Raw genomic sequence first — 19,446 nt, forward strand, 5'->3', positions numbered from 1 at the left:
CGCGCTCGGCTCCGCTGCAGAGCCGTAGCTACGGGCGCCGGTAAGCGGCGAAGCCAGCCGGGTTTTTTTTGCCCTGGGTTGTTGCAAAAATGTGTCCTTTGTTCGTTCCCTGGATAGGCAGAGCCCAATTTCCTATCAAGGAATAGAGTCAGGAGCAACGAGAGTAGGTAAAACCAGGCTTTATTTCTAAAACATTATCTCAAAAGAATTAAATATATCTTTTCCCCTTTGTCCATGTCAAGTGGACACAACTTTTGTGTCAGAGTCCAGTTCATTAAATTTGCGCTTGCTGTTCCAAAAACAAAAGAATTTTTTTCATTAGTGAAGTCAAGATTTTGAAGATGTGGCTTCTATTTTCACCTTGCACCTGTGATTTTCCACTTAACAAAATCTTCTGAGTTGCCACTTAACAAATATTAGGCTTTTACTGGTAAACCCCCAAAATTACTTGCTCTTGGAATACAAGGGAGTTAAAAACTGCATGAAAACGCAAACCATTTCTTTTTGTCCTGGCATAAACTTTGCAGTGTCTTTAACAAGGAGAGCATTAACTGTTGCTCTCAAGCCTTGTGGTCAATCCTTTCAGTTACACAGATCCAACCTTTTCAGTTTCTGGGTCAGAACTCCAGTTGTCTGCCCTTTTCCCTTTTCATGCACACACACACACACACACACACACACACACACACAGTTACAGTTCAAACATCTTCAGGGGATGCCTTCAGTGGGAGTACACCTCATGAGCCTTCTAAACACAATCCGTGGCTCCAGAGCCCTACACAAAATGACCCCCCCCCTTGATGCTTCTCATGAAGAGAAACCTAAGGGTACCATAGTCAAAATCCAGATGTGGCAACAAAAAGAGCTAACCATTTCCAAAATCTCACACAGCTGTCTTCCACTGGCTCTTTAATCAAACAGATAGCTTGCTTTCATCTGTCTGGCATCATAAACTCAGGACTGTAGAGCAGGAAAAGGGACTCCTAAGGGTCATCCAGTCCAAGCCTCTGCAATGCAGAGGATGTCGACCAAAGCATACATAACAAATGTCCATTTCTTGCTCAAAAGCCTTTGCTGAGAGCCTCTTATGAAAAAACCCTCCAATGAAGGAGAGTCCACACTCTTGCTAGGTGTTTCAAGCAAAAGTGGCGAATCCCTTGCTCAGCCTGGTGGTTTCGGCCCATACCATTGATGTTCACTGCCTTTTCAAACTGTAGGATAGAGACTTCAGAGTAACATAAGAATAACATAAGGAATATAATCGACATAACAGAATATATGGAGGCCAGGAATGACAAGCAAACAGCTCTGATGTTTATTGAGGCAGAGAAGGCCTTTGATAACAACTCATGGATTTAACTCATGTTTAAATTGAAGAATGACAATGGGAGAGTGTGGTAGATCACTGCCAGTTTTTGATATTGAATGGTAGATCTCAGGCTACTTTTGGTTGAACATGCCTTCTCTACATCACAAAAATCTGCTGAGGAACCAGAATCAATGAGGGCTCACAACTGCATCTTGCGCCCATCTGGGAACTGTAGCACCCCAAGCACTGTGAATCCAGGAATAGCCAGTGGCAACTTGCCCCTTTCCCAGTCCTAGGGCCCTCACAGGAACTGGGGGTGGGCGTTTCCCACCTGCTGCTTTGCTGGGCCTGCCCTTCTCTCAGCACTGGCTCCAGAAAGAGTTCACGGGTGTCTTGGCTGGACAATGTCTGGCAAAGTGATTCGGCTTCCCACAGTACAAGCAAAGTCTCTCTCTCCTCTTTTTGTCTTTTTCTCCTCTTGAGACACACGATGGTGCTGGTGCCGATCTGCATAGCCTTGCAGGTTCATTCCTCATTTTGCTCCCAGGCCTTCTCCCTGGAATGCGTGGAATTCCAAACAGCTTCACCTGCGGCCTGATAACAGCTCCTCTGCTCCTTTCTCTCTTGCAAGCACTGGGCAATTCTCAAGGCTGCTGGCATCAACGCCTCCAGGGAACTAGGGGGGGGGGGATCCATTCTTACCAACTCATTCAGCAGGGTTTCACTCAGCCCTGCATGGTAAATAGCCATCAAGGCTTCCTGATACCACGCTAGCTCCTGCGACAGCAAACTGAACTGTGTAATGTACTCCATTACGGAGTTAGACCCCTGCTTCAGCTTCATTAGCTTTTGTGTTTTTGCAGGTTTCCACTGTGGGTCCTGGAACATGGACTCGAGATGAGTCATAAAACTGTCTGATCTCAATAAACAAGGGTGTTGATTAATTAGTAAAGGAGTCACTCAGCGTCTGGCGGCTCCTTCCAGAAGATTAATTACAATAAATGCACATTCTTTGTCTGACATCTTGCCTCACCTTCAAAAACATTTCTACTTTCACTTTAAACCCAAGCAACTCAGAGGTCTGTCCACTGAACTTTGATGGGGGAATTGGGGGTGGGGGTGGGTCTTACTGACTGTCTCTGCGTTTCTGCCATCATTTTGACCATTTCCGCATTTTGAGATTGAACGGCACTCATCAAATGTTCTACATGTCCTCTCAGCATTAAATTCTGTTGTAAAAGCCATTGAAATGGCTCCTTTCAGTTATCAGTGTTGGCAGGCTGCCCGCCGGTAGCTCCTGTACCGTCTGTCATGATTTATGACTTAACCAGCAATTTAAGAGGACTTGGGACAATCTGTCAGGATGTTGTCAGCGGCTACTGGTTGGTTGCCCAGGAAATTATAAAGAGAAGGAAAAGTTTCTTACAGTTCTTCTTTATTTCAAACTTTACAAAGAGAGACTATAGAACTTAGCCTCTTGGATAATGACATTGTCCTGAGTGAATTTTTTCCCCCCAATAATTTTTTATTAATTTTCATCCAGTTATACATTTTAACCCGAATACAACAAATTGTGTCTGTTTTGAACTTCCTTCAGCGTCTCTGAGAGTCATCCATTTTTGTATCATTAATACGCATTCCCTTTTTTTATATTGCCATTATTTCTCCTTAATCCCATTATTTTTAATAAACAATACTTATTTGATTTTTTACAGTGCCTCTTGAAATCCCGCTAACGTTGTGTTTATGCCACATATATTTTTCAGATAATCCACCAATTTTCCCCAGTCCTCGATGAACTTTTGGTCTTTAGTATATCTAATTTTTCCAGTTAATTTGTCCAGTTCCACATAGTCTATCAGTTTTAGTCTCCATTCTTCTATCGTCGGTATCTCCTCTTGTTTTCACTTCTGGGCCAACAGGATTCTGGCTGCCGTTACAACATATTGGAAAAGTTTAAAGTCCTTTCTTCTTATGTCCTTTCCTATCATCCCTAAAAGAAAAGCTTCTGTTTTTTTCACAAAAGTATATCTTAACATTTTTTTCATCTCATTGTATATCATTTCCCAGAAACTTTTTACTTTTTTACATTCCCACCACTGATGAAAGAACGTCCCTTCTTTATCTTTACATTTCCAACATTTGTTATCAACCTTATACATCTTTGCTAATTTTACAGGAGTCATATACCATCTGTAAAACATTTTCATTACATTCTCTTTCAGCAGCGTACATGCCGTAAATTTTATATTCTCTTTGCACAATTTTTCCCATTCCTCAAATTGAATCTTATACCCAAAATCCTTTGCCCACTGTATCATTACCGATTTAACCTCTTCATCCTTAGTATGCCACTCCAGCAATATCTTATACATTTTTGACAGAGTTTTATATTCATTGTTTATTATGTCTTTTTGGAAAGTTGATTCCTTTTCTACATAACCTTTTTCCTTCAAGTCTTTAATTGTTTCATTTACCTGACGATAATGCAGCCAATCATATATATGCTCTTTGACTTGTTCGTATGGCTTCAATCTCCATTTCCCTCCTTCTTTAGTCACCAATTCACTGTATGTACCCCATTTTTTTCTCATATTAATTTTCTTGACACTCATTACCTCCAACGGGGACAGCCAGTGCGGAACTTTTGGTTCCAATATATTTTTATATCTTTCCCACACCTCTATTATGTTGGCTTTTTGCAGTATGGTAGCGCTGCAGAGAGCTTGCTGGGGAGACCATGCATTAAAAAGAAAGGGACTCAAAAATAACTTAAACAAGGTTTTAATTACAAAAACGAAAACTCCTTATACACTAAATACATTAACAACAAACCAGACCCAACCACCAACCCATCCCCCAGGGTAATGGGAAAGCTAGGTGCTGCTCCTTATATACTACACCCAAATGCTGACACACCTTAATCAAATAACTCAGCAGCACCTGCTATGCTTCACAGCTGTAAAGCTGGGTCTCGTTATCTTGCTCTGGCCCTTGCTCTGGCCCCTTAAAGACATACACATCGGGTGGAACAATGATGAACCTTTACATTTAAAGAAACCATTCAACATTTCCCCTGCTGTTCATCATTGTGGGACAAAAACATAAAGCATACTTTGTATATGTTTTTCATGTGTAACCTTTGGAAGTGCTTTAGTAAAAATGTCCGCAATTTGATGGTCACCTGGAACATATTGAAATACAATCATTTCATCCTCAATCAGTTTCTTTACAAACTGTAAACGTAACGTTAAGACTCTAGTGCGCTGCGTATTGGTCTCTGAACACAGGATAGTGAGCCCACTCTGGGAATGAATGTAAACTTTTACTGGTAGTGTTACTTGCATCTGTAGGTCTGCAAATACTTGCAGATACCATTCTACATCACGAGTGGCCTGAACGCATGCACATAATTCACTCTCTGTTGTGGAGAGACAAATAATGGTTTGTGTCTGGGACTTCCATTCAAATGGACAACTGTTATAACAAAACACTATACCAGACACACCCCTGCAATTATTTTGTTCCACTGCATGAGATGCATCACAGAAAATTTCAAAACCTTTGTCAATACATGTTGTAAACTGCAACCTATAATGTTTGGTATGTTTAAGGTACATTACCACTCTCAAGAGCAGAGAAACATTGCATAGTGGGCTTTTCCACATTGTGATGCATCTTTTAACAAAAGCTTAACTGTTTCATTTTTTACACTTGGTGAATAACACAAATCATAATCTTCGCCTGGAATTTGTTGAAAACCCCTAGCAACTAATCTTGCTTTGTACCTTACAACTTCATTTTTGTCATTCATTTTAACTCTATAAACCCATTTTGAATCAATAAGTCTCATATCTGGGGTTTGTGGTACAAGAGACCAAGTGTTATGCTCTTTTAAAGAAGCTATCTCAGAGTTCATAGCTTTATACCAATTTACAGCTTGGTGCTTAGGTAATTTCTGAACATCATTGTAGCTTTTTGGTTCAAAAACCGCCTTATTGGCATACACAGTATTAAAATGTTCATCTGCAAAACGTTGTGGCTTCTGTCTCTTTCTATCTGAACGTCTCAGGCCAGAAGGAGAGTCAGACTCCTCAGACTTAATGGGACCAAGTGAACTACTAGTTTCAGGTTGTAAATCATCACTGTCAGATTGAAGAGATGCCTGTTGGCTAAGCTCACGGTCAGAAAGCTCAAGAGAATCTAACCTCCCCTCGGGTGCCTGTGACTTTAAATCATCAAACAAATTATCAGATTCAACAGGCTTTTCGTCTTTTTCCATTAATTCAGAAGCACCATTATTCCCTGCTGCTGCTGCTGATTCCTCTTCTTCCTTAGTATTATCTATACCATCAGTATCTTGGAAAACAGCAACTCCATTCCAATTTACAGTTTGTATCATGCTCCTGGTAATATGAAATTTACCAGTTGCTGGTATGTAAATTCTGTACGCCCCCTGCTGGTAGCCCATCAATTTTCACTGAACACTACGCTCACCCAATTCCTGCTTAGCGGGATAATGCATAATTACATCTGAACCCCAAATACGTAGGTATTTCAGATTAGGGCGTTTTTTAAACAACTTCTCATAGGGGGTGACATCTAAGCCAGAATGATAACTACGATTTCTAACATAGCAAAAGGCACTAAGCGCTTCAGCCCAAAAGTCTTTGGGCAGATTAGCATCGTGCAGATAAGTTTTAACCCCTGCCTGCAGGTCACGCTGCACAACTTCAACAAGCCCATTTTGCCAGGGACTTCGGGGGCAAGATAACTCATGAGTAGTCCCCTGCGCTTCCAGGAATTTCTCAAAATCCTCAGAAACAAATTCTCCACCCCGGTCAGAAAACAGGTTCTTAATTGGTTTGTTAAAGTGCGTTTTTACCCAGTTGCAAAAAGCTTTGTACTTCTCAAATGCTTGGGACTTTTCAGCTATTGCATAAGTCCAACAAAATCTACTATACTGGTCTATCAGGGTAAGCCAGTACTTAGAACCTCCTAATGAAGGTGGGAGTGGCCCAACTAAATCACAATGTACACGTTCAAATGGCTCGGTTACTTTCCTATCTGAGCACCTACCCTTGCGTGCAACCTTAATCTTATTCTTGCAACAGGATAAACATTGCATAAAGAATTTACATGGTTTTAAGTTGAGGCCATTAACAATATTCTTTGTCTTAATTACATCAGCAAAATTCAGGTGTCCCAGAATTCTGTGCGCCTCATGGACACACCCAGAATGTGGCCTTACATTCCTCAACCCCTGGCTTGACTGTGCTGTTCTGCACTTTATAGGCGATTGTGAGTAGGTGCGAAAATACAGTCTATATAAACCATCAGATTCCCGGGCATACAATAGACGTTTGTTCCCATCAAAAAACTCACACATTGAATTTAAAAAACGCACAGTTATGCCTTGATGAGCAAAACACCTTACTGACAATAAATTATCCACTGACGGGCAGTAAATGCAGTTCGCTATCGTAATGTTTAAAGAGTCAAGTTTAACAGTACCCCTGCCAAGCGACTGCAAGACTTGTGAATTGGCTAAATGTACATTACCAATTTCCTCTTCGAAAGAAATAAACAAGCTTCGATCATTGCAAACATGCTGAGATGCTCCTGAGTCAATAATAAAAGACTTCCACTTGGCATCTTTAATTCTTTTACAATCTGCAGTCCGAGCGTGAAAAGTTCGCGGCTCGTTTCTGTCTTTACGGTACGATGCCGGCTGCTGAGATGACAACCGTGACTGACGAACCGAAACAGACTTGGGAGCACTTTGCTTTCTTTTGGCTCTGCAGTCCTTTGCAAAATGTCCTTGCTTATTGCAGAACCAACAACGCTTGGCAGCTTTAAATGCAGTTGTATCACCACGAGTTTGCATATGGCGTTCCTCATTACTTCTGGAAATAGGAGTGCTTATGGCACAAGCCTCCCTTCTGTCCAACTCGCCCATTAATCTTGCTGTTACCCCTTCCACAGTTAATTGTGCTGGTGGAACAGCAGATATCTGGCTAGCTATACCATCAAAGTCCTCATTAAGGGAACAAAGAATGATAAAAACATACTGAATATCAGGTATCTCCATGTCCCTTCGAATTAATTCGCAGCGTATTGCCTCCAGACGTCTCAAGTGTGCTGCCAAATCACCACCAGGCTGCAACTTCGTCTGGTACAGCTGCTTGAAAAACGTCAATGCAGACGCTGACTCTTTTCTAACATGCACTGCTGCAAGACTGTCCCACATTTCTTTGGCAGTTTTCTTATTTCTTATATAGACTACTTCCTGGTCGCTGACTGCCAAATTAATTATCACCCTGGCTTTTGCATCTCCTTTCGACCAAGCATTAGTCACAGGGTCAGGAGGGTCATCAGTTACATAGGTCCATACTTCTCTAGAGGTCAAAAGCGCCTCCACCCGGAAAGACCATAAACTATAGTTCTCATCTGTCAGCTGTGGGAAGACCAGAGCCTTCTCAGCTTCTGGAACCCGGTCAACCATTCTGGAAATCTTCCAGACCCACAGAAACTACACTAACAGGAGAAGGAGTTTTCAAACCTGTCTCAGAGTCCAAAAATATGCAGGCATCCACTCAGCACCTGGGCCCATAACCAAAGATGTTGGCTTTTTGCAGTATGGTAGCGCTGCAGAGAGCTTGCTGGGGAGACCATGCATTAAAAAGAAAGGGACTCAAAAATAACTTAAACAAGGTTTTAATTACAAAAACAAAATCTCCTTATACACTAAATACATTAACAACAAACCAGACCCAACCACCAACCCATCCCCCAGGGTAATGGGAAAGCTAGGTGCTGCTCCTTATATACTACACCCAAATGCTGACACACCTTAATCAAATAACTCAGCAGCACCTGCTATGCTTCACAGCTGTAAAGCTGGGTCTCGTTATCTTGCTCTGGCCCTTGCTCTGGCCCCTTAAAGACATACACATCGGGTGGAACAATGATGAACCTTTACATTTAAAGAAACCATTCAACATATTAATGAACCCCTGAAGATGTGGTTTCCAAATCCTTTGTGAACCCTCCTTTTTTCACACCAGAGATATGCGTGCCATCCAAATCTGTTATCAAAACCTTCAAGATCCAATAATTCATTATTTTCTAACTTTATCCATTCTTTTACCCAGCATAAACATGCTGCCTCATAGTACAGTCTCATATCTGGCAGGGCGAAGCCACCTCTTTCTTTAACATCTGTTGTCCTGAGTGAATCTCCACCCCGTCACTCCCACTTCCTCATTCGTCATCATCATCACTTCCTGTACAGGTGCTGCTAAGTGCCCTCTGTCTTCAAGCTCTTTGCTCTCCTACTTTTAAGGCTCGCCGGATTCTAGGAGATGGTGGGTCTGGAATGCTTTCTAGTGACAACTTGTCAGCCAGCTGCTGCTCCGGCTCTGCCTTCTCCTACTCACCCATTATTTCCCAACTTTTCCCCTCATCTTCCTCTGAGCTGTGACCTCTCGCAAACCACTGTTTTCCTCTTCCTCCTCCCTGGAAGGGTCAGGATGAGGAGGCGGTCTCCACCACTCCTTCTCCTCTGCCCAGCCCTTGACAATGTGAAACATGGCGGTTTTTGCCACCAAACGTTGCAAAGGGCCTTTTGCTGGTGTTTGGTGCCACTTTGGAGTGAATCGGACAACATCGGTTTTTCGGCAAAATTGTGACCCAAGGCTCACAATTAGGGTGCCAAAGGCTCACTTTATGGAACACAGTGAAACATGGGGTTTTCACCGCCAAGCGTTACAGGGGGCATTTTGCTAGTCTTTGGCGCTGCTTCTGAATGAATCTGATGATGTCAGGTTTTTGGCGAAATCATGACCACAGGCATTAGGACCTCAGAGGGTACATTTTGTGGGGTGCAGTGAAACGTGGGGTTTTCATTGCCAATCATTGTAGGGGGGCTGTTTTTAGTGTTTGGCACCGCTTTAGTGTGAATCGGTCAACATTAGGTTTTCGGCGAAACTGAGACTCTGCGTCCTGGCCAGGCCTGCATCTGTTGAACTTTTCTGGCTTTGCTTGGAGATAGAAGGTCTTGTTCCCTTCCCTAACAAACAACTTTCACATATTTCACTATTCAGGTCAACTTTACAAAGTTCAATTTCCATTCCTCTCACCAAACCTTTATTTGACAGGTCTGCTATAATCCTGAAGTCTCTATGTCCAAGCCTTTTTTGCCACAGATGAACACAGGTTGCACTTGAATTCTTCTTGACCATATTCACTCTCTCTTGACCTGTATCTAGCACAAAGACTCCATTGTTTTCAAAACCTTATGCATACAAAACTCCATTTTTGGTAACTGCACATTTGTTGCAATTAAAATTTACATTAAAACCATACATGGTCAGGGTTGGCACACTCAGCAAACTGTCTGTTAATTCCGGCAAGTAAACTACATCACTCACTTCATTACAAACAGTTTTTCTACCTGCAACACACTTGAGCAAACCTGCTCCTTTTCCTTGCACATATATGTTGTTACCATTTGCAACTATAACTGTAACTGATGAATTTTCACTTAACTCTCTGAAAAAGATTAACATCACACGTCATGTGCATGGAAGCTGCCAAATCAATTTACCAACTAGAAGAGTTACTGTTAATAGGATCAGTTTTCATATAACTTGATATTGCTAGATAGTTCTGATGAACTGCAAAAGCATTTTTAGTTTGCAGCACCCTCAGATGTGCCTTCTTTCATGCCCCCATCTCTGCCAGAGAAACGGTGCCAGTATAGGTGCTGATTTCCTGCAAGATCTTGCGAGATCTCATTAAGATGTTAAGGAGAGCAAAATATCTCATGAGATTTGGATGAGATCTTGCAAGCTCTTACAGGGAATCGGCTCCAAAGCCAGCACTGCAGTGCTGGTACAGCAGCCCCTCCAAGTGTCCCTATTTTCCAGGGACGTCCGTGATTTAGAGAAGATGTCCCAGTTTCTGATTTCATTCCGGAATGTTCTGCTTTTCCTTAGGATGTCCCTATTTTCATCCCCAGAGCCGTCTGAAGGCAATTTTGTATAGGGAAGTTTTTTAATGTTTAATTTTTAATTATGTTTTATATATGTTGGAAGCTGTTCAGAGTGTTGGGGCAACTCAATAGGATGTGTGGGTATAAATAGCAAAATTATAATTATGGAATGGGACTTCCCTATTTTCATCAGAGAAATGTTGGATGATATGGTACAGCTGCAGTGCCACTGGCAGATGGCGCAGTGGTGGTGAGTATCCCATGGATGGTGGTGGTGTGGCAGAGCCGGGTGGCACTTCCTGATTTGCCTCAAATGGCGAAATGGGACGTATCACCCCTGACCTCAGGATTCCAGAATTTACAGCTGTCAGTTTTGAGGGAAGGTAGGTAAGGACTGACAGCCCAGTAAAGAATTCAATTAGCCTAATAAAAGATAAAATGGGTAATATTCACAATTTGATAAAAGATAAGTTGAGAGTATTTCATGAGTTTTACCAAGAGTTATATTCAGCAGGTAACAATTCTATGGGGAAGATGAAAGTATATATCAAGACACTGGAAGATAAAGCTAGAAAGTAGGGATAAAGAGGTTATGGAACAACCAATTTCAGGGGGGGGGGGAATAGAGGAGGTTATAGGGAAACTAAAAGGGGGGAAAGCCCCAGGAGCAGATGGATCGGGAATGGAATATTATAAAGTATTTTAAAATATATTGGCTCCTAAATTAAAAGTATTATATAATTCAGTAATCAAGGGTGAGAGGATCCCTTCCATCATGGGAACAATAAATAATTATCTTAATTCCAAAACCAGGAAAAGATTTGAAGGACCCAGGATTGTACAGGCCGATTTCCCTAATAAAGCAAGATGCTAAAATATTGACCGGAATAATGGCAGAAAGGATGAATAATTTCATATATAAATAAAAACCAATGTGTCTTTGTAGCAGGAAGACAGAAGTCTAGTTTAATAGGAAGAGTGTTGAATAAAATAGATATAATAAGAAGAAATAATTTGAAAGCTGGCAAGTAGCATTGGATATTTTCAAGGCTTTTGACTGTGTAGAATAGCTGGCTTTAAAAATGATTATACAAATGTTAGGATTTGAAGAACGATTTAAGGGATTAATAGATTCAATTATATTTGAGGAACAAGGCATATGTCGTAGTGAACGATGTTATAACAGAACTAATAATAATAATAATAATAATAATAATAATAATAATTTATTATTTATACCCCGCCCATCTGGCTGGGCCTCCCCAGCCACTCTGGGCGGCTTCCATAGAAACCAAAAATACAGTAAAATATCACACGTTAAAAACTTCCCTGAACAGGGCTGCCTTAAGATGTCTTCTGAATGTCAGGTAGTTGTTTATCGCTTTGACATCTGCTGGAAGGGCGTTCCACAGGGCGGGCGCCACTACCAAGAAGGCCCTCTACCTGGTTCCCTGTAGCTTTGCTTCTCGCAATGAGGGAACTGCCAGAAGGCCCTCGGCGCTGGACCTCAGCGTCCGGGCAGAATGATGGGGGTGGAGACGCTCCTTCAGGTATACTGGACCGAGGCCATTTAGGGCTTTAAAGGTCAGTACCAACACTTTGAATTGTGCTCGGAAACGTACTGGGAGCCAATGTAGGTCTTTCAAGACCGGTGTTATATGGTCTCGGCGGCCGCCCCCAGTCACCAGTCTAGCTGCCGCATTCTGGATTAGTTGTAGTTTCCGAGTCACCTTCAAAGGTAGCCCCACGTAGAGTGCATTGCAGTAGTCCAAGCGGGAGATAACTAGAGCATGCACCACTCTGGCGAGACAGTCCGCAGGCAGATAGGGTCTCAGCCTACGTACCAAATGGAGCTGGTAAACAGCTGCCCTGGACACAGATTTGACCTGTGCCTCCATGGACAGCTGTGAGTCCAAAATGACTCCCAGGCTGAGCACCTGGTCCTTCAGGGGCACAGTTACCCCATTCAGGACCAGGGGCACAGTTACTCCACACCTGCCCGCCTCCGGTCCCCCAGAAACAGTACTTCTGTCTTGTCAGGATTCAGCCTCAATCTGTTAGCCGCCATCCATCCTCCAACCGCCTCCAGACACTCACACAGGACCTTCACCGCCCTCACTGGTTCTGATTTAAAAGAGAGGTAGAGCTGGGTATCATCCACATACTGATGAACACCCAGCCCAAACCTCCTGATGATCTCTCCCAGCGGCTGCATGTAAATGTTGAAAAGCATGGGGGAGAGGACAGAACCCTGAGGCACCCCACAAGTGAGAGCCCAGGGGTCTGAACACTCACCCCCCACCACCACTTTCTGTTTTTTTTAAAAAAATATTTTTATTAACTGGCCAATCACATCAAATTAAATCACATCGCATAAATTCCAAATTACAAAGCCAAATTTTTAAATTTTGTTGGGGGAACCCATACTTCAAGATCCAAAGGGGGATTCAGATCATCTTCTTATTACTGCGTTAATGTCCAAATCAGTCCCAATCAGTCCAAACAAAGTTCATAATTCTATCCAGTCTTATCTTGGTGTTTCCACATCATATCTTGTTCATATAATTTCTCTTTTTCCTTTACGATCTCTTCTGTTAGTCTCCTTAAGCCGATAGCAAGTATAGTAATCCTGTGTGGATTTCCCGTTCCTCCACTAAGTCCAGATGGTTTTCAAATATCTCCTTCGTAGATAACATCACTCTTTCCATCGTAAATTTTGGCATTTATCGCTCTTAAGTCCCACTGAGGAGTTGATCCACATATGTAAACAACTCTATTTCTCTCTTTCTCCTCCCAGACCCAAGAGCTCCAACAATGCCTCCCAAAATGGCGACGGCATTTTTACCTGCGTCATTCCAAAACTCTTAGCTTTCCAGCTTCATCTTGAAACATTGCTTTGGATCGAAAGTTTATCTCCACACAGTCTTAAATCCACAGCTTAAGTCCTTAATTTCTGACTCATTAGGGGAGGGGGTTCTTGTTGAATCACATAGAAAAAAGGGAAGGCAGGTTTTTTTCCCCCTCCCCCCTCAGTCATTTGTCGTACCGTATCTTGACGTATCGTCTCATATTTTATTCTTGTCTTGTTATCAGAGATCTTTTCTGTCAGCAGTCTTTACTCCCCTTTTTCCTTGAAGCATGTGCAATTAATCTCGTCCAAATTGTTTCTTTTAAACATCGTTGCAACTTGCGGCGCGAATCAGGGACGGCGTCAAGGAGTGCCGGAATCCCACAGGCGGGCTTTGTGCCTAGTGCCCCCACCCCCCCAAATTCGGGGGTGGTATAGGGCACAGCAGGCAAGGACCGTCCCCCCCCCCACAATCCTGGGGGGGTTAAGGAGGCTAATTACCCCCATCATAGCCTCCAAATTACCTCGTGTGGGTCGGAGAGATGTTATTGTCAGCCATCTTCCAATACGCCACCTAGTGCCCCCCCACCACTTTCTGAACACGACCCAGGAGGAAGGAGCGGAACCACTGTATGACAGTGCCCCCAGCTCCCAGCCCCTCCAGACGGTCCAGAAGGATGTTATGGTCGATGGTATCAAACGCCGCTGAGAGATCCAGCAGAACTAGGAAACAGTTCTCACCTTTGTCCCTAGCCCGCTGGAGATCATCAACCAGTGTGACCAAGGCAGTTTCAGTTCCATGATGAGGCTTGAATCCCGACTGGAAGGGATCCAAATGGTCCGCTTCTTCCAGGCGTGCCTGGAGTTGTTCGGCAACCGCTCGCTCAATCACCTTGCCCAAGAATGGAAGATTTGAGACTGGGCGATAGTTGGCCATCGTGGCCGCATCTAAAGATGGTTTTTTAAGAAGTGGTTTACAAATAACACTAGCCTGGGGCACAAGACAAGAATGCCCCCTTTCCCCAATTTTATTTGTATTGGTCATTGAAACTCAGGCCAATGTAATTAGAGAAGATGGAAATATAAGAGGAATAAGCAATAACAGAAAAGAGAAAATAAGCTTATTTGCAGATGACAGCTTGTTAACAATCAAAAATACGTTGGAAAATATGCAGGTAATAGGGGCACATTTGAAAAAAAAAATAGAGAAATAATAGGGTTGCAAATTGGTCCAAATCAGAGATTATGATATTTAACTATGATGAAGATGAAAAATGAATAGAAAGTTAATAAATTACTTGGGAATAAATATAACAAGAAATTTAGAAAAATTTAGAAGAAGTGAATTTTAATAAATTTAAGAAAGAAATTAAGGAAAATATGACAATCCCCTGGCAGCAAGCCGTCTGGCAAGCAGTAAGAAGTCTATGTCAGTTCAAGATAGCCGGAGCCAGAGCTCCTGGTGTTTTTTGAAAAAACAAATTGAAATAATGGGACTCGGAGAAAGATTTGAAAAGGGGATAGAGGCGATTTATCATAATCAAAACGCAAGGTTGATAATAAACGGAAATCTCACAGAAAACATCAAGATTGCTAAGGGTATGAGACAGGAGTGTCTCTTATCTCCATTGCTGTTCATTTTGGTTTTGGAAACGCTCGTGCAAATTTTGAGAAAAGGGGAAAAAATAAAAGGAGTTGTAAAACGTGAAAAATCATACAAAGTAAGATCCTATGTGGACGATCTAATAGTAACAACAGAAAACCCAAAACAAAGTATTCCAGCTGCTATAGACGTGATTAACAAATATGGAAGACTGGCAGGTTTTAAGATGAACTACCAAAAAACTAAATTACTAACTAAAAATATGAGGGCTGAGGAAGGATTTGCAGGAAACTACGGGTCTGGAGATCAAAAGTAAAGTAAAATACCTGGGAATTTGGGTATCGACAAAATGTATTAATTTATATGAGGATAACTATGTCAAAACGTGGAAGGATATAAAGAAGAACATGGAAATTTGGAACAGACCCCACCTCTCTCTCTGGGGCAGAATCTCAGTAGTTAAAATGAATATCCTTCCAAAAATGATTTTCCTATTTCAAACAATTCCAATTCTGGGAGGAATTAAATGCTTCCAGGAATGGAGAAGAGATATCGCGAGATTTATATGGAATGGAAAAAAGCCGAGAATTAAACATCAGCTACTTATAGACCAGAGGGAGAGAGAAGGCTTTGGACTTCCTGATTTAGAACTTTATCATGCAGCTGCTGGGCTGGTATGGATCAAGGACTGGATAACATTAAAGGATATGCATGTGCTAGATCTTGAGGGATTGGATAATCAATACGGCTGGCACACGTATCTGATTTATGAAAAGGTGAAGGTGCACAAGGTTTTTTTTTTAATCATATTATAAGAAAATCGCTTTATAAGATTTGGGATAAATATAAAGGATTAGTGGAACCAAAGGTCCCTTGTGGACCTCTCCAACTGAAGCCTTGGCTGTTAAAAGGAAAAATATTAATGAAGATTGGGCCACATACAGATTATTGTTAGAAGAAGATTATGATAAACCAAATTTAAATAAATTAGAAGAAATTAAAAAACATGACGGATTGGCTGCAATATTTTCAAGTAAATGAAAGACTAAGTCTGGACAGAAAGGAAGGTCTTGCAAAGGAAACATCTAAATTCGAAAAAGAATTCAGTGTGAAGGAAAAGACATCTCACAAATGTACAATGTGCTACTAGAATGGGAGGTGAAGGGTTAGGGTTAGGGCAGTGATGGTGAGATGGCAGTGATGGTGAGATGGGCACAAGATATTGGTTATAACATATACATGGATCAATGGGAAAAGCTATCGAGGGAGGATATTAAGTTTATGGTATGCTATAATCTTAGAGAAAACATTATGAAAATGCAATATAGATGGCACCCCACCCTACCAAAGCTTGCTAAGATGTACAAAAATAGACCACCAATTTGCTGGCAGTGCAAAAAAGGGCATAGGGTCCTATTTGCATATGTGGTGGAAATGCACAACCATTTGAGAATTTTGGAACAACATTTATAATGAATTTGAAAAATTATTTAAATTCTTGTTTAAGAAAAATCCAGAAGCCTTCCTCCTAGGTATAATGTCATCAGAAATCAGAAACAATGTCTGACCTCTTTTCATGTATGCGACAACTGCAGCCAGAATTTTGGTGGCAAGGAATTGGAAAAGCAAAATCATTCCTACAATAACTGAATGGCAGGTCCAAATGATAGAGTACTTACAGTTGGCTACAATGACAGGGAGAGTCAGAGGTTATTCGAAACAGAAGGTACATAAAGAATGGAAAATATTTAAAGAATATTTGAAAATTTATTGTAATAACAAAAATCTCTTCGCAGAACTTGAATGATTCTTGTAAAATAAATATTGTAAATAATAATTTTCCTTTGATAAGAATTAAGAAAATATTACATAAGATGATACTGTGTGTTAAACAACACAATAAGCAATAGTACAAAGAGAGTATTCGGAAGTCGTTCTCAATCTCTCTCCCCCCCCCCCTTTTTTCTTGTTTTCTTTTCTGTTCTTTTTCTTTTTGTGTGTGGTGATTTTTTAATAGCTTTTTTGTTAGGGTGTGAAACCTAAGACGCTGGCAAGTTAGCAATGTCATGTGACTTTAAGTAGTCAAGCTCGTTAAGTTGTTAAGTTGCTCAGTATATAAAGAGTGTTTGTTTTCTCTGCCTGCGGGGCGTGAAGCAAAAATGTCTGAAAGCTCCGGAGGTGTTTCTGTTATCTGTCTGCAATAAACCTGTCTTTGGAAAGACAGGCTTCCCTGTGTCGTTATTTCTTTGCTACTGAGACTCTGAAGCTTGTACTGCAACAAGAATCTCTGCACTGGACTTAATTAATACTCTGCAAAGAGAACTGTTGCTGGTTGCGCAGTGGAAGCGTTTACTGGACCAGTACACAGACTCTCTTAGGTTATGGCTCCTTCTACGTTTCTACAGCTGTATTGTGTGCAGAGAAAGTGAAAGCAGCTTTCGGATGAGAGAAGACCGGCTTGGTCGTAAATCCAGCTCTTAAAGGAACTGAGAGGCTGCAGAAAGTTGAGAGAGCTGCGTAAGTGAAGATTTACAGCTTCATTAGCTGCAAAAGGCTTGCTTGACCTCCCGTTGTGTTTTTGTTTTGTTAATAAAAACAGAGGACGGTGGTAGGTTGCTAGTGAAGAGACGGAGGGAAAAAGTTTAAAAGGCTTCAGAGGAGGCTGGAGGCGTCTGAAAAGTGAGTAAAACAAATCCCAAGGGGAAAGAGAAGCAAGGGCACACAGAGGGAGTAGCAGCAGACCCCAAGAATGGCAGTGGAAAATTTCCAGGTTCCCTTTACAAAGTTGAACTCTGCTAATTACGTGCAGTGGTCTAAGAGGGCTCAAGTCTGGTTGGAAGCCAAAGAAGTGTGGGCTGACTATGTCCAGAGGCGAAAGCCGTTTGTGGCTGTTGCAGCAGATGCCACAGCAGAGCAAGAGGCTGCTGCACATGCTCAGAACAGGGAACATGATAAAATGGACACTAAAGCTAGATGCATGTTGATGGTATCGATAGACGATTCCCAATTACCTCATGTGGAAAATTTAAGGTCTGCATTTGAAATTTGGGAAGCTCTTAGGCGAATTCACCATAGAGCCACGCCCGGAGAGAAGGTGAACATTATACGTGCTTTGTATGAGTTGAAACTGAAGCCAGGGGATAGTGTGGTTGAACACACGTCACAGATGACTGAGTATTTCAACCAACTGTCATCTCTAGGTGTGAATTTTCCTGAAAATATTAAAGTTTATACTCTGCTTAGCAGCCTGCATGCAGGGTTTGAAAACTTAGTACTAACTTTACAAGTTTTGCCAGAGGAGCAGCTGAATATGAATTATGTGACTGGTAGATTGTGTGAGCAAGAATATCAACATCATCGAAAACGTATTGATAATTCAAATACCCCAAGGGTTGGATGTTCAGATAATTCCCAGCGTGGGGGAACTAGCAGGCAGAGCTGTAAGGAAGCCTCACAAGTGTCTGCTATGGCGAGCAAGTCATGTTTTCGATGTGGCAGCAGGTTTCATTTGATAGCAAAGTGTCCAGAAAAGCAACAGGAATTTCAACAGTCCAAGGTCAGTTTCCGGAGCTACAGGGGAAAACGACGTGAGAGCTACAAGAATCAACGATCCAGAGGGGGAGCAGGTGCTGATAAGGGACTATCTGCAATGGCAGCACAACAGAGTCCTAAAAGGAGCCAACAAACCTTGAAGTGGATAATTGACAGTGGAGCCAGTCACAGTTTAGTTCCAGCGACATCTAGTGGCAGCTTGAAGAACTGCAAGACATTGCCAGTTGCAAAAACTGTGACTATAGCAGACAATAGTAAACGAGAAATGAGCCTTAAAGGCACAATTTATGTTAATTGTTTGCAAACTAACCTTCCTGTTTTCGTTCTTCCAGGAATGAAGAATGGACTTTTGAGTGTGTCATGCCTGGTAAAAAGTGGTTTTAAGGTTGAGTTTGAAAATGATGTGTGCACCATTTCGAAACAGGGGAAGGAGCTAGTTAAAATTCCCTGTGAGGATGGGCTTTTTGTTTTGGATGAAGAGCAGTTAGCAGCAGGTAGATGTTCAACAGGTGAAGCGCAAGCTAAGTGTGTAAATAAGGCTCCTCATACAGGTTGTGCACATCTACTACACAGAAGGTTAGCTCATATATGCTTTAAGTATGTAAGCAAGATGCCAGATTTAGCTGAGGAGTGTAACATTAAACCCTGTCCAAATTTTCTGGATTGTTGTGCTTGTAAACATGCTAAGGTTAAGACATGTAACTATCCTAGATCTGACAGAGTAAGCAAGAAACCCTTTGAACTTGTGCACACAGACGTGTGTGGCCCTATGCCAGTCAAATCGCTTGGAGGTGCGAGATTTATGCAAATTTTGGTGGATGATTTTTCAAGGGCTAGTTGGGTTTTCTTTCTGAAAGAAAAATCGCAAGCAGCTTCCATCCTGATGGATTGGATTGAAGAAGTCGAATGTAAATTTGACACCAGGGTGCGTAAAATACAATCAGATTGTGGTGGGGAATATGTGAACCACACACTGGAGACGTGGTTAAAAAGGAAAGGTATAGTTCATAGACTTACCAATCCCTATTCACCACAGGAGAATGCAGTTGCTGAAAGAAAATTTCGAACATTACAGGAAGCCATTGCTGCTTTGCTGTTTGATTCTGGACTTCCACAGCAGTTTTGGGCTGAGGCTGCAC

At 41.8% G+C, this 19,446-nt stretch overlaps 1 protein-coding gene across 1 annotated transcript in view; it reads right to left on the reverse strand.

Annotated features, from left to right (window-relative positions):
* Positions 1–7,814, reverse strand: part of LOC310836047 (androgen receptor-like) — a gene marked incomplete at its 5' end in the record, with an annotated part of 221,386 nt that extends 213,572 nt beyond the window's left edge. The window contains 2 exon segments of the mRNA XM_083720982.1: positions 2,012–2,223; positions 6,872–7,814. Of these exon segments, the coding sequence (XP_083577108.1) occupies positions 2,012–2,223; positions 6,872–7,814 (1,155 nt within the window).
* Between the last annotated feature and the right edge of the window lie 11,632 nt (positions 7,815–19,446).

Source organism: Podarcis gaigeae (assembly GCF_964106915.1).
Source record: "Podarcis gaigeae genome assembly, chromosome: W".
Lineage (NCBI taxonomy): Eukaryota > Metazoa > Chordata > Lepidosauria > Squamata > Lacertidae > Podarcis > Podarcis gaigeae.